The 26,848-nt window shown below is 45.4% G+C and overlaps 1 protein-coding gene across 1 annotated transcript in view; it reads left to right on the forward strand.

Moving 5' to 3' along the window:
- The window catches only part of LOC144826892 (nicotinamide N-methyltransferase-like), a gene marked incomplete at its 5' end in the record, with an annotated part of 114,640 nt that overhangs the window by 23,591 nt on the left and 64,201 nt on the right, over positions 1–26,848 (forward strand). The window contains 3 exons of the mRNA XM_078685351.1: positions 6,170–6,377; positions 22,614–22,662; positions 24,205–24,254. Coding sequence (XP_078541477.1) covers positions 6,170–6,377; positions 22,614–22,662; positions 24,205–24,254 — 307 coding nt within the window. The remainder of the gene's footprint in view (positions 1–6,169; positions 6,378–22,613; positions 22,663–24,204; positions 24,255–26,848) is intronic.

Consider the following 26,848-nt stretch of genomic DNA (forward strand, 5'->3'; position numbering starts at 1 on the left):
TTAATATTGAACTAGTCAGTTTAATTCAGGTGTCTTAAGCAATGAATATTTTGTCCATGGTTTTATATATTAACGTAGGTTTCTTGATCAGAAATTGAAATCATGATACTCCTGTTGTAACCTGCACGACTCATGTTTCGGTGACCACCGGGTTGCACCTTCATCAGGGCGCTCATAATTGATGTTACAAAATTCAAAGTGGAGCGGAATACAGGGGGAAAAAGAAAACAGAACAAACGTATTTTACCACCAAATATAATAGATATATACTGACAATTTGCTACCAAAGCGGTTGCCAATGGTCCAATGAGATTGTTGTACCCAAATTCTAAGGGCAGAATCCTCTGTTCGTGAGTCAGTAGGAATACGTTCTCTGATGGTCATCCGCACTCAGATTCTATTGTATTGATAGGAAAGATCCAGAGCTAATGCAAAACGTCATGGTGTGGTGACTTCAAAGGTATATCGATAAGGAATTTCAGAGTCAGTGAATACAGCGTCTAGGAGTTGGAGAAGAGCATGTCCCTGGTCACGGTCAGGCCAAAGTTCAAAGAAAAAAGGCAACTGAGTGAGCACATTTAGCATGAGCTAATACATTGGTTATAGTTCGAATATCTAACTTCAGGTAAACAAAACCACCTACTAACATTTTGATTAATTCAGTAAATGCAGGATAATATTATTACCACTCAGTTAATACGTTTGGTGCATAAATGTTTGGAGCACTCAATTGCACAGTACCCTTTTTCTAACTGCCACAATCTGGAAATCATTTCTGGGCAAGAGTGGGAGGTCCTGTTAGACAGAAATGTGAGCTGCAAGGTTCCTCCAATACATTTCTCAGCTCCTTGTTATGTTCTGTTATTGTGGTTTCATAAAGCAGATTCATTTCTCACAGTGAGAAGGAGCAAAGCCAGGGAAGCAGGTTCAGCAGAACAACTGAGATTTAGTGATTTGTTTCTAAGGGGGTAATGGGAGGAGATACATTTCAAGTCAATGGGGAGGATAGATGCTGTCACTGAGAAGAATCTCCTGCTCAGTGAGGTGTGGTAAATAAATAATTAAATACCGGTACTAGTTTTGAATACATTAACAATAACAGATAGCTCAATAAATAAGAGGCAGGATCCGAGGAATCTGAGTCGAACTGGCTTTATTCAGGCAAAAGGGAAGGGACAGGATCGGGACAGCCTGAAATAAAATAGAGAGGCAGCTGCAACGTTTCATCAACAGTACACGGTATATATAGTAAAATATCACAATTACATTACATACAGTAGGCGTAACTAATGACAAGCGTAAGATAAGAACACATGGGCGTGAAAAGAAGGCGTGCACAGGGCGTACACGTAGACATGTGATGAGAACGTCACAGAAGTGTCATGAATGGGCGGAAACATGGAGGGGGCTACCTGAGCAGCTGGGACCTTTAACCTAGTGGTGCGCGCAAACGGGCAATCACGTGTTACCGGGGAGAACCGGGGGCTATGACTTCTGCACTAGAAGAGGAGACTAAAGTCTGCGGTGTCAGGACGACATGTACCTATAGCATATCTGGTATCTGGTGTTTGGAGTACATGTTGATAGAATCTAAAAGTTATCAGGGCAAAGGCTACTTGACACTAAGGCTGGTGCATGCATATATTCTACATGTATTGCGTGTGCTATGAATCTTCCATGAATATTAATACAGTAACTCTCTTGCATGGAGACAGAAAGACTAGACTATAGCTGGAGATGTTTATGCGGTTCAGTAGCTTAGGAATGTGAAGACGGAGAGCTGAACTGATAACTAGAAGCATAACATATTCTTGGCAGACAGGCAGGCAGAGCCAGGCCGGGCACCGCACTGCGCGGCAGGAAGTAAGTGAAGGGTCAGGGATGCAGGTGGGGGCTGCTCCGCTCCTCGGAGTGGGTTCAGGAGACTGGAGCTTGAATCTGGTGTCCGGGCCCTTTGAGGCCTAGAAACGGGGACAATTCAATGAATTAACGTGCACACTGTAAAACGTGGCAACATAGGCCTAATACTCGTTGCTTTCACGAGAACTGGAAACTGGCATACTAGAGTTGGACACAACTGTAATTGCGTCTTTAATCGATCATAGGGGGATATATGCATATCGATCATGCACATATAACATAGGGTGGGGAACACGTAGGCACATATGACAAGGCAAAATTCAATTTTCCTCAGAGGTTTTACAAAACCTGCGAATCATCGAACGGTTTGTTCTACAAAATGCAGGAGCGGCGCCAAAGAAGCATTTATGTCTAGGCATATCAGCTTAAAGTAGGTCCTCCTAGACAAATAAATACAGTAAAATGCATGTCCTTTATGATTTACAGAGCTAAAATGTGGGACTAAGCATGGGGCCTGGTTTTCAGTGACCTAAATTCTATAGAGCATGTTTATGGTGATTCCGAGCTTTGAGGAGTTCTAATAATTGATCAAAGAGCCAATACAAGCAGTGATTACAATGTTTCTGCGGCCCTTAGACAGCAGTGGGACAGTAGACTATAGTTTGAATAAACAAAATGAAGAGGGTGAAATCACTACCGAGATGTGCCTGCCCTTCTTAGGTTAATTGTCAAACTTTGGCAAAACTTTACATTTGGGGGCAGGGCAGCAAATATAGTGTGTGTGCTGTATTGTGTTGCGTTGAATGAAAGGGAGACCACAAAAATGATTCATATCAACTATTGACTAAGAAATGGTGGGTATCCTTTACCTCGTAGTGCTGGTTCACAGTTTGCTGTCCAGCACCCAAGCAGGCATCTTTGCACCATGGCCCATGAGTGCCTACATTAGAGGCCTGATTGTTTTTGTGCAGGAAGGGCTACACCCAAACAGCACAGAAGAGGCTCCCAACATATGCCGTAACTCCCACCTGGATGCCACAAGATCAGACTCCTTCCTTCTGGATAAATGGTTTTGTGGATCCCCTCACCACGTGAGACCACTTTCAGCATTTACCCTTCAGGTTGTGGTCTCAAACAAGGGCTAGATATGTGTTGGCACTGACAAATGGATGGGGAAGGGTGGAAAATGAAAACTCAATGATTTATTTTGGGGGAGAGGGGCATAAACGTTTTCTCCATGGTGGAAAGTTTGTGTCAGTATGAAACAAATCCTCACCTTCTAGGTTCATCACAGGGGGCTTGCTTGGATTTGTGTATCTTTTTATCCCTCACCTCTGTTTCCCTAACAAACTACCTCTTGCAAATAGTTTATTAGCATCTTATTTTCTTTTATTATGATCCAAAGATTCCTGAGAAGAAGAGATTTCGGGGATAATAAATTGCAGACTGTCAACGATATTGAGTAAGGGCCTGATTGCAGGTTTGGCAGTGTGGGAGCGGGCCTCCACATCACTGCCCCGCTGCCACACCGCCAAACTTGACCACCTGCAGTATTAGGAGTTTTCTCTTCAGCGGTCCCACGGCAGTTCTGTGCAAAGGCTCATATGTGAGCACTGTGGGAGTGCCAAAGCCCATATTCTGCACGGCATAGACTGTGAAATCCATGTCGAACAAGAACAGGGGGTGTGTGCACACAGGGAAGCACACATGTGCCTCCCTGTGTGGATTCCCTGGAATTAAGGAAATAGGGGGACCTGTGGGGTCCCTTTGTTTCCTCAATGTCACACTTTTCGTGGTGGGCTCACTGCCATGAAAACTGTGGTAGTGATGAAACTCGTAATATGTTTGGCGGTGATGCAGGGATCACAGTTCCCCAGCTTTTGTCATAGTCCCATGGCGTTCTGACCACCAAACATCTAATAGGGCAATCAGACCACCAATGCAGTGGTTGCCACACCGCCACCTTGGGTTTGGCAGTCTATTAGACCGCCAAACTCATAATTTGTCCCTAAGTCTTTCAGGTTTATCATATTCCCTATTAACTCCCACAAGTGGCTGTCCCACATCTGAACCTCCATAGCATCCTCTCAATTACCTTAGAGTCATCTTCTGTTGTGTTTATCTTAGTATTCCATACGTATAGGTTTCCAATCCCTTTGAAGGTAACCTATTCAACAGCTCTCCTGTAAAGGTTCTATTCAGAGGGAGTCTAGGCGACTGTGTTGCAGCGGTAATTTCTCAATGCAAAACCTCAAGCTACCTATGTATACCGCTGAAAAGGTGTTGGGCCTTTGACACCATGTATTAACTTCAGGAGACTATGCCTAAACATGAACAGTCAAAAATGCAATTATTATTTAAGCCAATGAAGAGAGTTGTTGAGAATTTTTAAGGGTTTCATTTTCTAGTCAAACGTTAAGGTTTTCACTAACCCGTTATTCATTAGTAAAATATCAATCAGGTTACAGAATTTGGAAAACAAGAAAAATAGCATAAATACAGAACATATTACAGCTGCAGATAAGCATCACATGTAGAAAAGAAAATGTGGTGCAAAATGTCAGTCAAAACTCTTAAAGAGTTTCTAAGAAAAGGAGTCTTGCAAGGTTAATCAATAATTAAATAGTTTGCAAAAATCTCGCATAAAGAGAAATAAATGCATAAGACAAATACATCTTTCAGACCTAATTAATTAGTCAAAGCATAAACTTAAAGTTTAGCATCTAATTCTATCCTAATCAGCTGCACTCTCTGCTCTGGTGATGTTCAATCTGTCTCTCTCCCTCTCCAATCTGACAGAAGCTGCTCCTGGAAAGTACCCCCGCCTTCACAAAACCTTAAAGGAATGTGGCCTGCCGTGCTAAAAATATGACGTACAAGGACAAGGACCTCTCTAAAAAAAATATGAGAAAGAAACCTCCCCCCTCCTCGGATGCAAATGTCCACCCTCAGGAATCTCCTCCGTGAAGTTTCTTGTACCTAACCCATATGAAGTCTGTTCTAATCTGTTCCTTCTCTCGAGAGCTCACACGCCCCCTAAAGCTTAGGAGCCTAAAGGCTAATGAGCCTAAAAAGACAAATGAGCCTAGAAGCCTCCCACGCCTCCAAAGAGGTCATTATTTATACTCTAATTCTTGGCAGACTACACAAAAATGTTTCATATTCAGAAAAGCGTGTACCTGATTGGTCAAACACGATGGCATGAGGTCTCACCATCCTGACTCATTGAAAATTCTAGAGAATACCAGTTTTAACAAAAGAAGCATCAAATGATTAATACATTTATATGTTCAGCAACATTTACTAGGAAAAATGCTTCATTCTAATTTCCTCCTTCCTGTCACATCGCAGCAGGAAGGATACTTTAACTAATACTGGTACATTGGCACAATCACAAAAATGTACAGTTCACAGTGGCCTTGACTCCTTCGTGTCTTGAGGCAAGCTGGCACAATCTGCGCATGCTCTCTTCTCTTTAATGCAAGTCAATGCCTTGCTAGATTCACAGGCAGCCATTTAATCTTAGGCCCAAAAAACAAAACAAACACAAAAGAGTATTAATTTCAGGTAAATATCCCCATTATGTGTCCCAACTCCATACTAATACCCTTGTATTATTTTTCCCTTCAAGCAGCTTTTCTATTATTTATGTATAACATGCAAAATGCGCAATGTACAACAGAGCAATATTATTATTATTAGTGTAAATTTAAAAAAAGCACACAGTTAATACATACTCATGCTTTAATGTTTTAGATAGCTTTTCATGCAAAAAAGTGTTTAGCCCCATGTGTAGTGTTTGGTGCATTATTAATTCACACACATTATAAAAAGAGGTGTTATAAACTGAATATGTTCATCAAAATATGCACCAAGCCAAAGTCTCCTAAGACAGGAATAGTGAATTTAGATTGCAAGGGATGAGCTGGGAAGAGAGAACCCATTCTATGAATCTTCAAAGCTAAAAAGGCCACTTAAATCACTAGTTTTTCTCTACACTGCAAAAACACATGTTAATTCAGCACAAGCATTTCAGACTGACTAGTCCTCATTTTCATATTTTCATGTGCCATGTGTTTTCACTTGCACCAAAATGTGTGTGGCAATTTAAATGCAGTCTGTCTGGAGCACAAAAATAAACAATGCCTGACTCCTGATGAAATCTGCTCCATCAACTGCTACATATGACGCGGAGCTCCTAATGATGAGGGCGCTGCATATGCATGAACACTCATTTGATAATATTGAAGACATTTGGCTCATCTTATAGTGTGCAAATTTACTCATGTGTGACTTTTTCTATGAACAGGTGATGTACGGGGAGGCACTCTACTTGAAATGTCCTTGGCCCCTTTTTTGCATTGGGCTGTCACTGCCAGCGACCATTTCACAGAGGCCTACTTTGCCTGTCCCAGTGATAAAGCCATTGAGGAGGTTCAGATGTGGATGAAGAACGAACCTGGTTGCTTTGATATCACTGATATTTTAAAGAACTTTATTGCCCTCATAGGCAGTGGGTAAGTTTTCAACTGCATATTCCATTAATCCAACTTTGCTTTCACATAAAGTCTTAATAAAAGTTTCATATAGAACCTTAGCGTTGTTAGACTGCAAAATTGTCTGAAATCCGAACCTTCACAATAGCTGAAATAAGCTTTAAAAGATCAAATGTTGACTAAATCTCTTCTTACACTTTGCTTGACTCTTTTTTAGATATTTTTACTGAGCCAGAGACCTCACCTGGACGATGTGATGGATTATGTTATGTGGTGTGTATTTGTAATGCAAACAATCACCTGCAAGAGTATCATGGCTCTGAGCAGGTGTGTGTGCTTGGATGATGTCATCAGTGTTATCATTTGAGATGTCATCAGTGATGTCACCGACCATGTCATGAGGAATGTAATATGCGACGTCATCAGCAGTGCATTGCGGGGGTGTGAGTTATAGTTACCTCAACTAAGTATAACAGCAGATTTCTCTGGTTTTGTACGACTGAAATGTCCAATGAACTATATTCTTTAACCGGTAGTCGCGTTTGCAGAGTGGTGGAGAAAGGGTGCTGGGCCTCTGACCAGTGCTCAGGAATTCCACTGCGTAGGACTTACTGGACATAACAGGAGGGCTTCTTGTCCCCCAACGTTCCTCAGGAGTAAAGTGGACTTCATCCCCCATCCCGTAGTCTGCCAGGAGGCTCATTTGCAGAGTGGTGGAGAAAGGGGGCGTTGCCTCCTCTAATGACTTAGCAATCCCACTGTGTGGGACTTACAGAAGGTAACAAGAGCGGTAATTGGCCCCAAAGGACTTCCTTGGGGGCCAACTATCCCTCCCATTATCTCCAGTAAGTCCCACAAAGCAGGTTTGCTAAGTTCTTATAGCAGGACACGCCCCCTTTGCCCACCACTCTGCAAACGCACTCCCTGGCACGTTCTTGGATGGGCTTTGAAGTCCCCTTTGCTGCTGAGGGTGGTTAGGAGCCAACTAACCTACCTCTTACCTCCAGTAAGTCTCACACAGTGGGACTTCTGAAAAGTGGACACAGGTCATGCCCCCTTTCTCCACCACTCTACAAACACGCCTCCTGGCGCGCTCTTGGTTGGGGGATGAAGTCCCCTTGTGTTCTGGGGGTCCCTGGGGGACAACTAGCCCTCCTGTTACCTCCAATACTCCCCTTATAGCTGGTTTGCTGAGAGTGCTCAATGGTCATGCCCCCTTTTTACGCCACTCTGCAAATGCGGGTCTTGGTGCACTGCTGCTCGGGGGATGAAGTCCACTCTAGTCTTGAGGTCCTCAGGACACAAGAGGACCTCATTGCCCCAACAGAATTGCACCAAGAGGCGAGTTTGCAGAGTAGTGTAAACAGGGGCATGGCCTTGGACCACCTCTCAGCAATCCCACTGTGTGGGGCTTACTGGAGGTACCTGGTGCGCTAGTTGGGCCCCAGGGACCCTCAGGTTTCAAGGTGACTTAATCCCCCAACTTAGAACGTGCCAGGAGGAGCGTTTGCAGAGTGGTACAGGGAGGGGGTGGGGCTTGAGCAGATTGTAGCGGTCTCATCAAACATAGTACAATTTCCTCTCCACCAGGGTGACTTGGAGGTTGCTCTTCCATGTCAACCCTTGCAGAGAAGAAACAAAGGGAACCTTACAGGACCCTCTGTGCCTCCTTCGCTTGTGCATGCAGACAGGAGTCCATAACATGTGCCCCCCCGTGTGCACGCACAAATGTTCCTGCATGGCATCGACTTTTAGGAGGTGATAATTTTGTCAGTGAACCCCACAGAACCTTATCCACAAGAAGGCTCAGTTGAAATTGCGGTGCAAGCATCGAAGTGTCACATGTGAGCCTTTATCCATTGAGATTACTGGTACGTGTTTGATCCACTAACAATTGTCTTTCCTTCTTTGACCGCTGTGGTAAATGCTTTTGACAGTATTGTCCACCTACCAGCATTTCTCCATTCCTTAATGTTGAATGCTCAACGGTCATAACGTGATTAAGGTTTTAGCTCTATTCACCGCTATGGTAAATGTATGAAAAGTGATTATTGCATTTATTTGTGAACACTTTGAAAATGTATAACTCTGGTTAGATGAAATACATCGAGTTTGTTTTGGTGACTTTATTTATATGAAAATGCAATCTGTTTTTCTAAATTGGTGTCAAGGTTTTGTTTGAGTCATCAGAAAACTACAAACTTAGGGGTCTAGATAAGGATTCAATCGTAATCCTCTGTTCGTCAAAGCCCTATCAATAGTACAGGGGTACGAACACAACCATAATACTAACAAACCAGATCACAAAATGTGAAGAACCAGTAACGTGAGTCACCCCTGGTGTAGGATTCCCATGAATAGTCTTGTAATGATCAATATTATCATTTGGAAGTCCTTATCGGGTATTGTGTCTCTAGATCATTGAGACCGGCATACCCCGATAACCAGATGCGGGGTAGCGACCCACAATCACTTAGGTACTACCACATAGTGTTGATATGATGGGAAGTGCAGTGTAAGCAAAAAAAGGTAAGTGGTGAGCTTAAAAAAGGATAGGGAACTCAACCCTGAAAACTTTAATAATTGTTGGCCCCTTCCTTAATAAAAACAAGAACAGTATAATATCGTCATCGCAGTCCAAACAAATAGCTGCGAGGAGACCAACATGTTTCAGCCACTAAGGGATAACTCCTTCGGCTTTCGTCAGGGTCTCTGTTCTAAAATAATACTACTGCATCGGTTGTGAATAAAGTGTGAAAAATAAGAAAAAAACACACAAGTGAAAACCAGTAAAGGATATATTGTTCCTTCGACTGTGTCAACTCCTCTCTTCGGAACCTGGTTGTATATTTACTGTTTAGGGAGGACAAACATACAGGAAAATCACAATCCGCTACACTGGTCTGAAGAAAACATATTAAATTGTTCCATAAAAAATGTAAATGCTTGCTTACTCACCCAGAGTGTCCGGGGAGTGGACCTCACCTCTTCCTGGACCTGGCTCAGGATATATGAGACCCCGCTCTACAATAACAAAACCAACTGCGTAAAATACAAAGCCCAGAAGCCCAGACAAGATACTGCTCTGGCGATGTATAAATCTACGTAGTCCACGGTGTTCTGTACATGGAGCTAATTAACACCCATCAAAAGGTTCACACACCACCTCCATCCAACTCCCTGTCAACTATCGGCTAAACGAAACCTGCTATATGCACAGCTTCTTAATTACCACATATGTCTGGCACAATGCACACCTCCAGTATTAGGCTAGCAACGCAGGTAATCATACCTGTCCGTCGGTATCTCCGACTGTAACTGAGTCAGGGGGAGACCCAGTCACCTATGAGTTGTGGCTACTTGACTGTTAAGCTTGGCATCACACAGCCAACCGCTACCTACGGGGGCGTGGCTTGCCCGATCGCCATCCCCCTCACGATCACACCCTTAACTGTACAATTATATACACCTGCCGCTTACCTACTTAGTAATACTTGCTGGAGGTCTCGGGAACCAGTAATGCCCCACTCTTGGCAATGCCCTGTCTCCCAAACACGCGCGCGTGTTCTCGCGTGTATTGCCAGTCTCGAACTACCGAATGACGTCACGTCATTCAAAAATGTAGTTCTATCTACGGGACGTCCTTCCGCATTGCTGGTGGAGCGAGGCAGAGCGCGGTCTCATGCCACAACTCGCACACACAACAGGTATGCCTGATTATAATACCGCTCACTCAGGAAGTAGGGACTTGTAAACTCGGCCATTTACACGAGTAGCAACCGGCACCCTCAGCCCGGGCCGCCTGCACAGCCCGTGCCTTCGGATAGGCGGTAAAGAACTACAAAATGACGTCATGACATTGGTAAATGTAGTTTTTTGGGTTATAAGTGTTATAAGGTGGAACCGGCCTCCGCTCAATTGCTAGGACGCAATTGCTCTCAACCATTGACACATATGTCATTAGACATACCAGAATAACAAGTGCCATGTAAACGTAGCAGGGCGCACTCGCTATCATATGGTACACCACTGGGTAAAGCCTTGGTATTAGCGCGTGTACGGGCATAAAGTGAGGCTGCAAAAAGGTTATACCAAACGTAGACAAAGACTATTAGTAAAAAAGCGGACCCCTGTCCTGTTAAGGGTTCTTTAGGGGTATAGTCGCTATAAACAGTTACCCTGAGAACAATGATCGCCATCACATATGCCCAAAAGAAATACTGAATAAGTCATCCTGAATAAGTCATCAGACTACCCTACCATGCGCGAGACGCTGGAAAAGGATATCACCGGTTCAAAGCCTCAGAACCCAAACCAAATATGTATGAAGGAATCATATGTAGTGGATGACACTCAAAAGAAGAATCATGTTATGTACAAACACAAATCCTAAAGAATCTGTTCATCGGTCTGTCCAACGCATAACCCTGAATAAATACATGGGTGGAATAAAAAAGTTCTCAGGACAGGGCGAACCACGGAATGTCATCGTTCAGCCCTTGTTTGTCTGTCCCCAATTTGAACACCCACTTTTGTTCCCGAATGAAAAGATATCTGGACACATCGCTCACATGTGGTGGAATGTGTGGTTTCTCAAGAACGTGCCATTTAAAGTCTGTCTCAGCATGATTACATGTGATAAAGTGCTTGGTAAGTTTAGAAATGTCTTTCTTACAGCGAAAAGTACTTTTGTGTTCCTGCATCCTCACACGCACCTTTCTCGTGGTCATGCCCACGTATCTTTCATTGCACGTGCAAGTAATCAGGTAGATCAAGTTAGCGCTGTTGCAGTTTGTAAACTGCCGCAACTCCCAAGGCTTATCTGTCCCAATGTCCACGCTCATGATTTTAGTTGTTAGAGGGCAAATGGAACAGCCCCCGCAGGGGTGGTGCCCTACCACCGGCGGGAGGTCCCATAGTGTGCCTAGCTCTTTCCTGGGTGTGGCTTTAGGTCGTGTGTGTACCAAACGATCCCTCAGGTTAGTTGAGCGTTTAAAAGCAAAAAGCGGAAAGGGGATCTTTTCTTTGCCACTGTTCAAAATTCTCCAGTGCTTTCTAATCACTTTTTGAACATAGTTCGATTTAGTGTTGAACGTACTCACTAAAGTCAGACGATCCAGTGGTGGTTTGTCTGTACGTGGTTCCAACAGAGCCTCACGATGATTGTTGGCTGCTCGTTTAAATGAACGTTGGACCAATTTCTTGGGGTAGTGTCTCTCTCGCAACTGTTTAGAAAGCTCCTCTGCATGGCGTTTAAAAGTTTCTGGGGTAGAACAGTTCCGATGGACTCGAAGAAACTGTCCAAAGGGCAGATTATCCCTCAGGGACTTAGGATGTTGGCTTTCATATAGGAGCAATGAATTCCTTGCCATCGGCTTTTTATATAATTCACTCTCCAACCCCCTCGAGGTGCTGTAGATCGAGAGATCCAAGAAGGGGAGTCTGTCTTTGCTCATTTCTATCGTGAACCGGAGGTAGTTGTTCTTGCTGTTAAGCCATTGATGGAACTGCATGACTGATTCACTCGTCCCTCTCCACACCATCAGAATGTCATCAATATATCTTTTCCACCAAATAATGGATGGAAAAAACGGGTTAGTGGGATGCAGTACAGTGGACTGCTCAAATTGATGGACATATAGATTCGCCAGCGAAGGGGCAAAAATACTGCCCATGCTGGTCCCAGAGACTTGGTGGTAAATCTGGTCCTCAAACATAAAGAAGTTTTCTTTCATGGCTATGGTAGCCAAAGCCATAATAAACGGTACTGGAGTGATTGAGTCCAATTCCGATTCACCCAGGATGGACCTGATAGTATCCAGGGTCGCATCCTGGGGAATGGAGGTATACAGGGACTCAACGTCCAGAAAGACAAGATAGTCTGTCTCTCGGTCAAATTCAATCTCAGGGATCACTCGTAGGACATCTGCAGTGTCCTTGAGAAAAGTAGGCATCTTGCTGACCAAGGGTTTAAGAAAGTAATCAGCAAACGCGGAGAGCGGTTCCAATAGCGAGCCCTGGCCTGAGATTATGGGCCTCCCTGGAGGCGGTCTCTGTGGCTTATGCACCTTCGGTAAGGTGTAAAAATAAGGCATGATGGGATGCTTAGCCTGCAGGAATGATGCCTCCGCGGGGGTGATCCAGCCTTCTGCTGAGGCTTCTTCAACCAGGATTTTAATCTCACTTATCAGTCTAGGAGTAGGGTCAGTAGTCAATGGACGATAGGCATCAGTGTTGCTCAACTGTCGGAGACACTCTGCTCTATAGGTGTCTACATCTTGGACCACAATGGAGCCCCCTTTATCGGCGGGCTTCACAATTATGGTACCATCTTGAGTCAATGTTTTCAGACCCTGTCTCTCGCCAGTGGTGAGATTATTATACCGTGATCTCGAACTGTACTGTATGAGATCTAAATCATTCTTCACGGCTAGTTCAAAAGTGAGGACTTGAGATGGTATGGCATGAGAGGGAGGTGAAAAAGTCGATTTGTTCCTCAAGCCTGTGTTCGTATCTTTCTCTTCCTCTGATTCCTCAGAGTTTCTGTTCTTGAAGAAATAGTGAAGCCGCAGTTTGCGAAAAAACTGTGCTAATTCCATTTGTAGAACAAATGGATCGCCCTCATCAGTAGTCGCAAAGCCCAGGCCCTTGTTCAGCACGGCTTCCTCTGTGTCTGTTAAAGATTTCGAACTGAGATTGACAACCAAGCTCTGTTTGGGTTCAATTGTTATTCTTGAGCTGTCCTTCTCGTATGGCTCCGAGTTCCTGCATGGGGGCCTGTTGTATCCTCCCATTGGACCTGAGGTTGTCCCTGTGCCGGTCTTCTTTTGCCCCGTGACCGTCTGGGGCCACGCGCTAAAAAAGGCTGGCTATTAAAGTTTTGGAAACCTGGAAAAGGGCCCATCGGTGGCGCAAAATTGCCTGGATAGCCCCAGGGACCTGGAGACCACCACGATTGGCCGGGCATGTTGTATTGGCCCCTGAAACTCTGTGATCTCCCTCCTCTGCCACGGTTGTTACCGGCATAGGCAGGTTGATTGCTGCCATCTGAATCACTTCCTGTCTCTGAGCTTGATCCTGAGTAGTTGGATCCATACGCTCTCCCTTTCTTATTGAAATCAGGAGCTTTATAGTTGTCGCTAGTGTAGGGATACACAGTTTCCAAATTAAACTTGGCCAGGTCTTTCTTAAACTTCTCAAGTTTAGTCTGAAGTATCGAATCAGCAAATTCTTTGTTGGCTTTATCTGATTCGTCTTTGTTCTTTTTAAATGTGGCACTGATGGTGGCCTTGATTTTACCTTCCAACACCTGTATCCCTACTAAAATGGCGTCTGATACCCGTTTGGCTGTGCTGATGATAAGAATTAGCCAGTCTCGGGTACAGCGCCAAGCGATCATTGACCAGTCCTTCAGGAATGATTTGTCACTTAAAAATAAGCGTGGAGCATTAGTGACTATAAGCCCGGGAGGTGCGCAACTGGCTCTCATGTACTCTGCCATGATGATCCCATGTGTCTGAGTCCGAGAGTTTGATTTTTTTAAAGCTAACACTTTAGTCCAGTCGTCTGTTGCATTCACTGTAGGTGTGGGCAGCGTTTCTAAAATACTCGGCATGTTGTCTAAAATAGAATGATACATTGCGTCATCATAAGCCAAACCATGGCGTTCAGCCATTATAGCTACACAATAGAGAGGACAAAAAAGGTGTGAGAAACCTATAGACAAAAGTTAATATCTTACTCACTTCTAATTCATAGAAATGAAATGATCGCTATAATTCTGGATCAATCTATAGAAGCCCGCAGCTGCACGCTGCTCTGAACATTGAAAAACACAATCTATTGCAGGGCTAGAGGGATGTTTACCGACCGAGCCTAAGTATTATCCCCCATAGGAAACAACAGAAAACTACAAACTTAGGGGTCTAGATAAGGATTCAATCGTAATCCTCTGTTCGTCAAAGCCCTATCAATAGTACAGGGGTACGAACACAACCATAATACTAACAAACCAGATCACAAAATGTGAAGAACCAGTAACGTGAGTCACCCCTGGTGTAGGATTCCCATCAATAGTCTTGTAATGATCAATATTATCATTTGGAAGTCCTTATCGGGTATTGTGTCTCTAGATCATTGAGACCGGCATACCCCGATAACCAGATGCGGGGTAGCGACCCACAATCACTTAGGTACTACCACATAGTGTTGATATGATGGGAAGTGCAGTGTAAGCAAAAAAAGGTAAGAGGTGAGCTTAAAAAAGGATAGGGAACTCAACCCTGAAAACTTTAATAATTGTTGGCCCCTTCCTTAATAAAAACAAGAACAGTATAATATCGTCATCGCAGTCCAAACAAATAGCTGCGAGGAGACCAACATGTTTCAGCCACTAAGGGATAACTCCTTCGGCTTTCGTCAGGGTCTCTGTTCTAAAATAATACTACTGCATCGGCTGTGAATAAAGTGTGAAAAATAAGAAAAAAACACACAAGTGAAAACCAGTAAAGGATATAATGTTCCTTCGACTGTGTCAACTCCTCTCTTCGGAACCTGGTTGTATATTTACTGTTTAGGGAGGACAAACATACAGGAAAATCACAATCCGCTACACTGGTCTGAAGAAAACATATTAAATTGTTCCATAAAAAATGTAAATGCTTGCTTACTCACCCAGAGTGTCCGGGGAGTGGACCTCACCTCTTCCTGGACCTGGCTCAGGATATATGAGACCCCGCTCTACAATAACAAAACCAACTGCGTAAAATACAAAGCCCAGAAGCCCAGACAAGATACTGCTCTGGCGATGTATAAATCTACGTAGTCCACGGTGTTCTGTACATGGAGCTAATTAACACCCATCAAAAGGTTCACACACCACCTCCATCCAACTCCCTGTCAACTATCGGCTAAACGAAACCTGCTATATGCACAGCTTCTTAATTACCACATATGTCTGGCACAATGCACACCTCCAGTATTAGGCTAGCAACGCAGGTAATCATACCTGTCCGTCGGTATCTCCGACTGTAACTGAGTCAGGGGGAGGCCCAGTCACCTATGAGTTGTGGCTACTTGACTGTTAAGCTTGGCATCACACAGCCAACCGCTACCTACGGGGGCGTGGCTTGCCCGATCGCCATCCCCCTCACGATCACACCCTTAACTGTACAATTATATACACCTGCCGCTTACCTACTTAGTAATACTTGCTGGAGGTCTCGGGAACCAGTAATGCCCCACTCTTGGCAATGCCCTGTCTCCCAAACACGCGCGCGTGTTCTCGCGTGTATTGCCAGTCTCGAACTACCGAATGACGTCACGTCATTCAAAAATGTAGTTCTATCTACGGGACGTCCTTCCGCATTGCTGGTGGAGCGAGGCAGAGCGCGGTCTCATGCCACAACTCGCACACACAACAGGTATGCCTAATTATAATACCGCTCACTCAGGAAGTAGGGACTTGTAAACTCGGCCATTTACACGAGTAGCAACCGGCACCCTCAGCCTGGGCCGCCTGCACAGCCCGTGCCTTCGGATAGGCGGTAAAGAACTACAAAATGACGTCATGACATTGGTAAATGTAGTTTTTTGGGTTATAAGTGTTATAAGGTGGAACCGGCCTCCGCTCAATTGCTAGGACGCAATTGCTCTCAACCATTGACACATATGTCATTAGACATACCAGAATAACAAGTGCCATGTAAACGTAGCAGGGCACACTCGCTATCATATGGTACACCACTGGGTCAAGCCTTGGTATTAGCGCGTGTACGGGCATAAAGTGAGGCTGCAAAAAGGTTATACCAAACGTAGACAAAGACTATTAGTAAAAAAGCGGACCCCTGTCCTGTTAAGGGTTCTTTAGGGGTATAGTCGTTGTTTGAGTCATTACAATTACTTGTGCACCATATTTGTACTGTAAAATGCTTTACACATACTCCTTCAATAATTCCTGACTGCTCTTTGCCATACCATCAGCACTGTGACCTCTGGCCCTGCACGCAGGCAGATCACTCCCAACGCTGCTGCACGGCTCTGCCTGCATTGTTTTTTTCTAAATCTTGTATTTTACCCCTGTGCCTAACTTGCTTTCTTGCCCAGACTTGTTTTTATTGCTCTGTGCCTGTACATGCTTTCTTGCCCAGACTTGTTTTTATTCCTCTGTGCCTGTCTTGCTTTCTTGCCCAGCCTTGTTTTTATTCCTCTGTGCCTGTACTTGCTTTCTTGCCCAGACTTGTTTTTATTCCTCTGTGCCTGTACTTGCTTTCTTGCCCAGACTATTTTTTATTCCTCTGTGCCTGTCTTGCTGTCTTGCACAGACTTGTTTTTATTCCTCTGTGCCTGTACTTGTTTTTTAGCCTAAATTCGTTTTTCCTGCCTGTGCCCAGTTCTCCCGCGGCCCCCGCCCATTTTTCCCGCAGCTGCGTCCCTGTGTCCCTGCCCCCCTGCAATCCCATTTGCCGCCCGCTCCCGCCTCACAGCTGCTCCTCCCTCCCACATTCCCTCATATGGAGACCACGCCGCTGGTGCGCCAAAGGCGTGCCTAAGGCAAGCATGTCTGCGCCCGTCTGCGCCTGGACCATGCCCAGCACCAGGAACCCTTGTCCCAGCAAATGCCACGATGCCCGACACCGCTACAATACCAAAACCATCCACGCACTCAACACCGGATGATCACACACCTGCTTCTTGGCAGCCCAAAGCGCACCCACGGAGCTTTCACCTGCCAGAACTGCAGCTTCACAAGCATGCGCCCCACCATGCTGCTGACCAGGAAAGAACCCAACCACCTCAGAGGCATCCTTCTCAACCCCCAGTATGCCTCCAAACACGCCGTTGAACTCTGGGACCTCCTCGACTCAACCTCCCCAGATGTCGCCTTCATGACGGAGACCTGGCTGAACCCCGCCTCGGCACCCGACATAGCCATAGCCATCCCGGAACGCTACAAGATCACTCGCAGGGACCGCACCAATTGAGCAGGAGGAATCACCATCGTCCACAGGAACACTCTCAGAGTTTCGACCAACACCGACGACACCCTCAGCACCGCCGAACAGCTGCACTTCCAGATCCACACCGACCCCAAAAACACCCTCAGAGGAACCCTCATCTACAGACCCACCAGACCATGACCACAGTCAGCACACAAGCCCTCGCCTCCATGCACTACATCCTCCTCAGGGACCTGAACTTCCACCTCGAGAACAACGACACCAACTCCACCACCCTGATCGACAACCTAGCCAACCTTGGACTCAGACAACTCGTCACAACACCCACCCAATCCGCCGGTCACAAGCCTAACCCCATCTTCTCCGCAAGCCCCCATGTCTTCTTCAACCACACCACCGAACTCCACTGGACCAACCATCACTGCATCCACTTCACCTTCAAGAAACCCACCGTGCACCACCGCACCCAACAGATGCCTCACCGCTGCTGGAGCAAAGTCACCGAAGACAAGATAACCACCACCCTTGCCCAGAGCCCACCCACCGACCCCACCGACCCCGACACCGCTGGCAGCAACCTCAGACAGTGGATCAATGACTGTGCCAACACTCTCGCCCCGATCAGGAAACCCTCCAACAGTCACACCAACAAGAAAGCCAGCTGGTTCACTGAAGACCTTGGGCCTCCAAGCAAACCTGCCGAAAGCTGGAGAAGATCTGGCTCCGTGAACGAATACTAGACAGCCACGCCGCCCACAAGAACGCCACCCACAGACACCATCACCTCATCACATCCGCCAAAAGGGCCTCCTTCAAAGACCGCCTAGACAACAACGCGCACAAAAGCAAAGACCTCTTCAACCCCAGCTCCAACACAAACGACGTCCCATCCTCGCAAGACCTGTGCAACTCGCTGGCCACCTTATTGCACCGCAAGATCGCAGACATCCACGACAGCTTCAATGCCACGACCGCCCCGACAACCACCGAGACCTCTGCCCCCACAACACCCATCCGCACCAACCGTCTGCTCTCCTGGACCAACAACAACAACGACGACACCATCAAGATCATGAACCCCATCCACTCCGGATCTCCATCAGACCCATGCCCATACCATATCCCCAACAAAGCCAGCGCATCCCATCTCCGGAAAGTCATCAACACCTCCTTTGAGACAGCAACCTTGTCGGAGAGCTGGAAGCACGCCAAGATCAACACCTTACTCAAGAAAACCAAGGCGGTCCCCAAGGACCTCAAGAACTTCTGGCCCATCTCCCTCCTCCTGTTCCTGGCAAAGGTCATCAAGAAGACCGTCAACAAGTAACTGACCCGCAACCTCGAGGAGAACAGCCTCCTGGACCTGTCCCAGTCCGGGTTCCGAAGCAACCACAGCACCGAAACTGCCCTCATCGCCGCCACCGCTGATATTAGGACCCTGCTGGATAACGGAGAAACAGCGGCCTCATCCTCCTGGACCTGTCAGCCACCTTCGACATGGTCTGCCATCACACTCTATGAACACGCCTCCACAAAGCCAGGATCGATCCAAAAGAAGGCCCTGGACTGGACCACCTCCTTCCTCTCCTGCAGAACACTGAGTGTCTGCCTCACCCCCTTCCACTCCAAAGCCACCGAGATCATCTGCGGCGTACCCCAGGGCTCATCTCTCAGCCCAACATCTACATGGCACCGCTCGCCCACGTCGCCCGTCGACCGTCGGCATGACCTCAACATCATCTCCTATGCCAATGACACCCAGCTGATCCTCTCCCTCACCAAGAACGCCCACACCGGCTGAAGCTGAACTCGGACAAGATGGAGGTCCTCATCCTCAGATCCACCCCTTCGGCCTGGGACAACTCCTGGTGGCCGACCGAACAGGGAACCGCCCCAACACCCACCGACCTAGACTTAGGGGTCTTCCTCGACTCTACACTCTCCATGACTAAACAGGTCCACGCCGTCTCCTCCTCCTGCTTCAACACCCTCTGCATGCTCCACAGGATCTATAAGTGGATCCCCACTGAAACGAGAAGAATGGTCACGCAGGACCTCGTCAGCAGCAGGTTGGACTAGGGAAACACCCTCTATGCAGGAGCCTCGGCCAAACTCCTGAGATGACTCCTACTCATCCAGGACGCCTCTGCATGCCTGATCCTCGACTTCCCTCACCGCAGCAACTTCACACCCCACCTCAGAGACCTGCACTGGCTCCCGGTCAACAAGAGGATAACCTTCAAGCTCCTCACCCACCCACACAAAGGCACTACACAACACCGGACCATTGTACCTCAACCGATGACTCATGAAACTCATGAGGGGATACCAGATGGAGTTATTAATTCAAGCCTGGCAGAACTAATGAGTCCTCCTGTTTTGCCCTTTAGGTAACTTTTGTTGCTCCATAGTTTGTCTCTATAAAACATTGGGGGATATTCTCAAGAACGTACGATAATCATCGCCAAAAAAAGTTAACACAATTTTTCATATTGCCGTCTATCGCTGGAAAATAACTGTGTTAACGTCCTATTTACAACACGGTGGTAACATGCAATAGTTTCCCGACAATGCATCAAATGTCTGCGATAAAATTACAGGGACGGCGATCAAAATCTAAACCTGAACGTGAAAAGGTGGCGATGTGCCCAACCGCGATAAAAAAAATCTGCGATAAGCAGCGCCAGGCCTGCAAGTCCTACAAGTCGGGCATGAAAAATCACTATAAAAGCAGCAGCAAAAAACACAAACAAAACAAAAACAACTGCGAAGCACCATGGAGATAGCCGGAGCAAGTTCAGAGGACAACCAGAAACCAACAAGCCCCACGGAGGACCAGCCTGGGACCTGGGGGTCTTGGAAGGGCAAGGAGAAGAAGAGGAAGACGCGGTTCAGTCCGCACATTCTGCAATTGTGTGGCTGAGGAGTCATGCCGTTTTCGGAAGGTCAGCTGTCTTGTTCTGCGCTGCCTCGGTGGTAGTCCGGGGTGGGTGTGGTCCGGGCGGCATTGGGGTGGTGGCGGTGGGTGTTGTGTTGTGACCCTCTTGGGTATCTGAGCTGCATGATCAGTGTCTCCATTACATGTGTAGGTCTTCGGATGTGGCTCTGGGCTGGGCTCCCTTTCATACTTCAGTTTGTCATCCTGCTTAAAACCAGTAAAAGGCAGGTGTTAAATCCCTGCTGCTAACGCGCCTTATCGTCTGTTTTTGGATCGCATCACGGATCTGGCTGATCATTGAGAATATCGCGAAGTGGTGTTTTCATGTGTTTTTGTACAGAAACGCCTACTCTGCATATCATTAGTGTTAGCTGTCGCTCTCATCCATGGCAATGTTTTTTTGCAGCAGCTATCGCTGGAAAACTGGCGATATCGGCAGTTTGCTCCAGCTTGAGAATAGGGCGATAAATCTATTGCCGGTTTTGCAGTGCTAAAGTGCCGCTAACTCGGCGATAAGTCCTTGAGAATATGTCCCATTGTGACTTCTCTAGGTCTGTGAAGCTCAATTGCTAGTTAATGTGGTGAGTAGATAACCAAGGGAGGCAGAAAACATTACAGCAAGGAATGTCATTAAAAAAATTCATTTACTGATGTGTTTAGTCTAACAGCGGCATCAGCAACACTCTTATGGTGAGTATTTGTTATCTCATGAGAGAAATCACTAACTATATGCCACATGTGAGCCGGCACACATGACCAGCTTGACTCATCTTTCTGCTCTTGAATCACAGCTGGACATAAACACCAACTTGACTTCACTAAATCACTGGCTCTCAGCTAGCTTCTCAAAGCACTGCATTTTATGGACTAGCCCTTAATGCTTTGCATAGAGTGCTGTCAGAGATGCTGAGATCTAGGGTTTTGGTGTGACCCTCCCTGCCACCAGTGACTAGCAAGTTTTCAGAGGTCAAGGAACTCAAGGGTACTTGAACTCTGTTCTTGGACACACAGGAACCGGGTGATACTACAAGCTCGCTGAATTGCCCAGTACCTCTTCTTCAGGTCTTGACATTTAGGGATTTGTCAAACAGAAGAGTTACAGCTTGGGGATGCAGTGGGGTGGCAGCCATATCTTAAAGTAAATGTAATATTGATGCAGAGGTATTCACTCAAGAGTAATAAGAGACTTTACTCAGTAATGCGCTAAGAAAGCGTCCTTCCTTTTCTGCTGCTGCCATGGCTCTGAATTCATATCTCACTACTCTGATTGGTTTGTGCACTCTGATTTTATTTCTTCCTTCGAGAAGAATTTTATATTCTTATGTTTGTAATAACTGCAAAAAAATCGTCTGAGTCCCAACACCTTATAAATGTTATCCTTACAGCAAATTCCAATATTTAATCTAACCATGAATTATCAGCCCTAGGTGAGATGCCTGTGTTTCATTGGACTAGTCAAAGTATCTTTTCTGTTTCCATGGAAGCAGCATTACAGCTAGGCTTATATTGCTCTCAGGGAGTACATCCCGTAATTGATATCCTGTTTAGAGGTTGCAGCTGTTAAAGGATTGAATACACAGTCAGGATTTTATAAGACACTAGCTTACCCGTTGCGCGTTGCTGCGATCTCCGAAGAAAGGAAATTCGAGGAAACTCGTTATGATAACATTTAATTTACATTGTGTCATTTTTATTGAAACTTATTCATTTTAATATGGAAAACATTTCAAAGTGTCGTTTTAATTCTATGTATTTATTAGAGTGCTTGTGGATACAAGATTTTTAGTTTTTCCGTCTTGTGCGTACATCAGTATTTGAAAGATTATGAGGGCCCTGGGGGGCTGATATTTAAAAAAAATTTATGCCAGAAAACTTTGCGGGAGTGCACTCAACAACTTCCCAAACATTCCTGGCAATCGGATGAATGGTGTTTTAATTCTATTTATTTATTCGAGTGCTTGTGGATACACAATTTTTTGTTTTTCCGTCTTGTGCGTACATCAGTATTCAAAAGATTATGAGGGCCCTGGGGGGCCGATATTTAAAACACATTTATGCCAGAAACCTTTGCAGGAGTGTACTCTACACCTTCCCAAATTTTCATGGCGATCGGATGAATGGTGTAGTAATGCATAAAGGACAAACAGACTGACAGAAAGACAGACATACATTCGTTTTTATAGATATAGATTTCCAAGGCCATTTCCTGGAATGTAGTCTGCTCTTGCTGTGCCCTGTCTCCACGCCTTCAAGTTATGATAATTGGCATATGTAGTCCAACCTTTAGACACTTTGCATTAACCGTTTTATCTGTATTACACTCCCAATTACTGATCCATATGCTCTTTATTGTCTTCGTAGACTGGAGTCCCTCGGTGGTGTCAACCTTGGACTGAAAAAAGTACCTCTGGTGAGTTTGGCACATCTGGCTCACTCTCTCTCTCTGTTTCTATATTACGTCTCTTTTCCTTATGCTTCTCTTGCTTACACTGCCTTTTTCTTGTGTAGACTGTTCTCCTTCACTTCCTTGACTCTTTCTATTCATCTAAGGAAAGAAGAGAAAAAGTAAAATGTTGTAAAAAAAAAAGTGACAACATTTCCCTGCTCAAGGGTTTTGTTTTACTCAATTTTAGCATTTCTCTCTTCTTTACTTTCCTTTTTCTGAGGTTTTCCAGTCAATTGCTTTTGAATTCCTCTAACTATATCCTTCCTGGTTATTTTTTCTTTTCTTCCTTCCTCTCTCAGTCATAAACTGATGCAAATTCTTTCTCTCCGCACTTGTCCACTCACGCCCCTCCCTATTTCCAGCCTCGATTGTCCAGCCCTTCTGCGGCCGCAGGATTGTCCCTTTCCTGGCTCCATTGTCCTGTCCAACCCCCGCCCCGCCTTGAACAGTGTCCCCTCCACTGCTGCCAAGATTCGCCCAATGTCACTGTGGCTTAACGGAAAACTATGAGGCCACCCTGGAGAATGTGAATAGGAACTCCCTCATCTGTACGAATAGGGACCCCTGCAGGGTATACAGGGTCCCCAGCACCACAAGGGCTGCAGATGTCTAAAGGACATTATTGCATGGTCTGCACTGGATTCTTTCTTCCTCGAGCAAGTCAACCTCTTTTCTCAAGGTTTCCCCTTCACCCTTTGGGTTCTTCTGTCAGAGGCTCCTCTCACTCATCTAGATCTCCGTGACCCTCTTGTCCTCTCAGGCCTTGCCTGTGTTTCCCCTTCCTATTCTATATGCCTCCTCTTGTCTCTTCTTCCTTGTGCATGTGTCCTCTTGACCTCTCCTTCTTTGCCTGTGTTTACTCTTCCTCTTCGCCACACCTCCTCTTGTCCCTCCTTCCTTGTGTCTGTTTCCTCTTCCTCTTCGCCACACCTCCTCTTGTCCCTCCTTCCTTGTCTCGGTTTCCTCTTCTCCTCTCCTACCTTCTCTATGTTTTCTCTTCCTCTTCTCCATGCCTCGTGTCCTCTACTTCCTTGCCTGTGTTTTCTTTTCCACTTCTCCACACCTCTCTTGTCTTCTTCTTCCTTGCCTTTGTTTTTCTCTTCCTCTTCTCCATACCTCCTCTTGTACTTTCCTACCTTGCTTTGTTTTTCTTTTCCCCTTCTCCATACCTCCTCTTGTACTTTCCTACCTTGCTTTGTTTTCCTCTTCCTCTTCTCCATACCTCCTCTTGTACTTTCCTACCTTGCCTTTGTTTTTCTATTCCTCTTCTCCATACTTCCTCTTGTACTTTCCTACCTTCCTTTTGTTTTTTTCTATTCCTCTTCTCCACGCCTCTTGTCCTCTCCTTCCTTGCCTGTGTTTTCTCTTCTCCACACCTCCTCGTCTCCTGCTCTGTATTTCCCATGTTTCCTCATTTCCTCACCTCCTCTTGTCTTGTCCTTCCATCCCTGTGTTTCCTCTTCTCTCTCTCGCTCATGTACTTTCCCTGTTTTCTTTCCTGTGTAGGTTGGCTCTCTTCTGGGAACTGTTACTGACACCGTCACATCTTTAGCTTCGTAAGTATTCCCATGAGAATAACACAATTGCACATATGATTCTTGTGACTCATTGTTTAGTGCTCTAGGTACATGTATCTGTTTGGAAGTGACTTAATATACCAAAAGCTCCCTCATATCAGGGATCTTCACAGCCCTGTTTTGGTGTCCTAGTTTACCTGCAGAACCCAAAAAATTCAGAAATCACACATTACTTTAATTCACTTTATATGCTCAGGGCCTGGTTTATCACTATTTCATGCAACACACTGCAACAAGACAAGGTGATGTGCCGCGTGAAAGAGAGAGGGCAGGAATGCAGCATATTTACAAATATTCGGCACTTTGCTACTCTGTGTGGTGCTCACTGAGGCTGCCTAGCGCCACTCCAGGCACCCTTGCGTCGTGTTCCAAAGGTCTCGGCATTGGAGGTTTGATTTGAGGCATTTTCCTCTTTCTATGTGTGCTGAACAATGCAGGTCACAAAGAGGAAATAAAGTGTTTAATGAAGTTGTTGGATAGGGTAGGACAGTCCCATCTTTTTATGAGCGGAGTCTCCGCAGTCGAAAAGACTCTACTCATAAAATCCCCCTGTGAATAGCAAACAATCGCAAACTTACACAAAAGTGTAAGGTAGAATAATACTTTATTTGATTTTTTTAAAAATCATAAAAGGGTGGACTAACCACCATGCAAGCGGTATTTACATCATGAAACAACACAAGATAAACTTTAAATCAAGTTAAAAGCCCTTTTTTCCAGCTCTATGGCGACGAGGTTCAAAAATGTTATGGTTTTACATGAGAGTTCTATCCAAGAACCGCTTAGGCATCTTATCACCGCTGCCCTGCAAGTTCTCACCTGGGCTTCTCTTAAGAGAGATCGAAGAAGCAATTTTCTTAGATTTTGAAGAGCCGGGCATATGCATATAAGATGCAGTAGAGACTCTGCGCCATTGCCACAGAGGCGGCAATCGGGAGTTGCCCACAGCCGTAGCCATTTGGGAGTGAGGTCTTTGGACGAGAAGTAACCCAGCCTTAAAAGGCTTAATTTCCTTTTATAATGGTCCCTGAAACGTTCTTTCAAATAATCCTGTGGTTTTAGGTAGGTATATGACGGCAAAACGATCCAGGCATGGTTTTTACCAGCCACTGCTGCTTTGTCCATGAATAGTGATGATTGTTTGACTGCTTTCTTGATTATCAGTTTGAAGGCGGAATATGTCATGGGCAAACGCCAAGATTCTTCTAGTTTTAGTGCCTCCAAAGCTTGCCTCAAGATCTTGTATGTTGAGTCTGGTAGCCCGGCCTATTTTTCGACTTCTAACCAGCATAGATGGGCCAGGGATTCGTCTTCTGCGTCCCTCATACGCCAATAATATTTGGCGAATGCTCCTTGTCTTGCTGGGAGCTGGTTAGTGAGACCGAACTCCAAACAAATTTGGGCTTGCGAGATATGTCTCGGAATTGCAAAAAGAGATTTGAACAGCCTAGATTGGGCGAAAAAAGTGTAAGATTAACTGTGTGAAACAGGCCCTTTGTAATCTCACATTTTATCAACACCAGCAGAGCCATGAGTCCCCCATAAATATTCATACTCGTAGCGCCTAGAGCGGTGTGCTGCAACACAGGAACGAAGTACGAATGATTGTAATAGTTCCAAGGTGATAATTCTGGACATGTGCATTAGGATTCTTCATTACTAATGGTTAAACCTCTGCTCTTCAAGACATTGAAGACATGGATAGTTAAGTTCTGTTCTTCTCACCTGTGTCAGGGACTCTGGGTCATCAAAATTATATGGCCTTTCAATTTTATATCAACAATTTTCAATCCAATCCAAAGGCTATCTCTTCCCTGGTTAAGAGAGATGCAGGCCTCCATTACTGATTTATTCAGCTATGTCTTGGGCTGCCCAATGAGAAGGGGCTGAACTCTAAGCAGCCCTGATTCTCCATGACATATGGCAGTCATACAACTTGAGGGGACAAAAAGAAGGCTTTTCAGACAGGCATTGTCAGATAGAGTAGGTTTTGCCACATTAGCATATCCCCTTAACCTGGCCCCATAATGATCCTGTTACAAAAACTTGTCAAAATAAATTGTTCAACGTTCCATCAAGGGCTTCATCCCCAACTTACCTGAAAATCAGAAAAGAGCAGTACGAGCTTTGACACATTTCTCATACTAAAATGCTGTTTCCAAGTGGCAGTGCAATTAAAAATGACCCCCAGGTATGAGAATGCATGCAGATGTTTCAAATTGACACATTGAATACTGGAACATCAACTTCTGGGATCGGTTGACCCATGGATCATTAAAAATTACTTTGCAAAATGGACTTTAATCTCCAATAAAGGATGCATTATTAGTCATGAAGCCCAACTAAATGCTGGCCTTTTTTGTGTATTTCAAGGTCAATTGTCCCAAGTTAGGACAGTGTTCACAGTGCCTATACCTCTCCAAATCCTTACAGGGGGCTGCCAAAATATGACATTGTTCCACCCACTCTTTGAAAAAGGAAACCCTGCTGTAACAACTCATGTCACTGCAATTGTCTTTCTTATAGATGGGTAAAATTAAGGATTGTGACCAGATACTTAGTCTCTCCATTCT

Source organism: Lissotriton helveticus, chromosome 4_1 (assembly GCF_964261635.1).
Source record: "Lissotriton helveticus chromosome 4_1, aLisHel1.1, whole genome shotgun sequence".
In the NCBI taxonomy this organism is placed as follows: domain Eukaryota; kingdom Metazoa; phylum Chordata; class Amphibia; order Caudata; family Salamandridae; genus Lissotriton; species Lissotriton helveticus.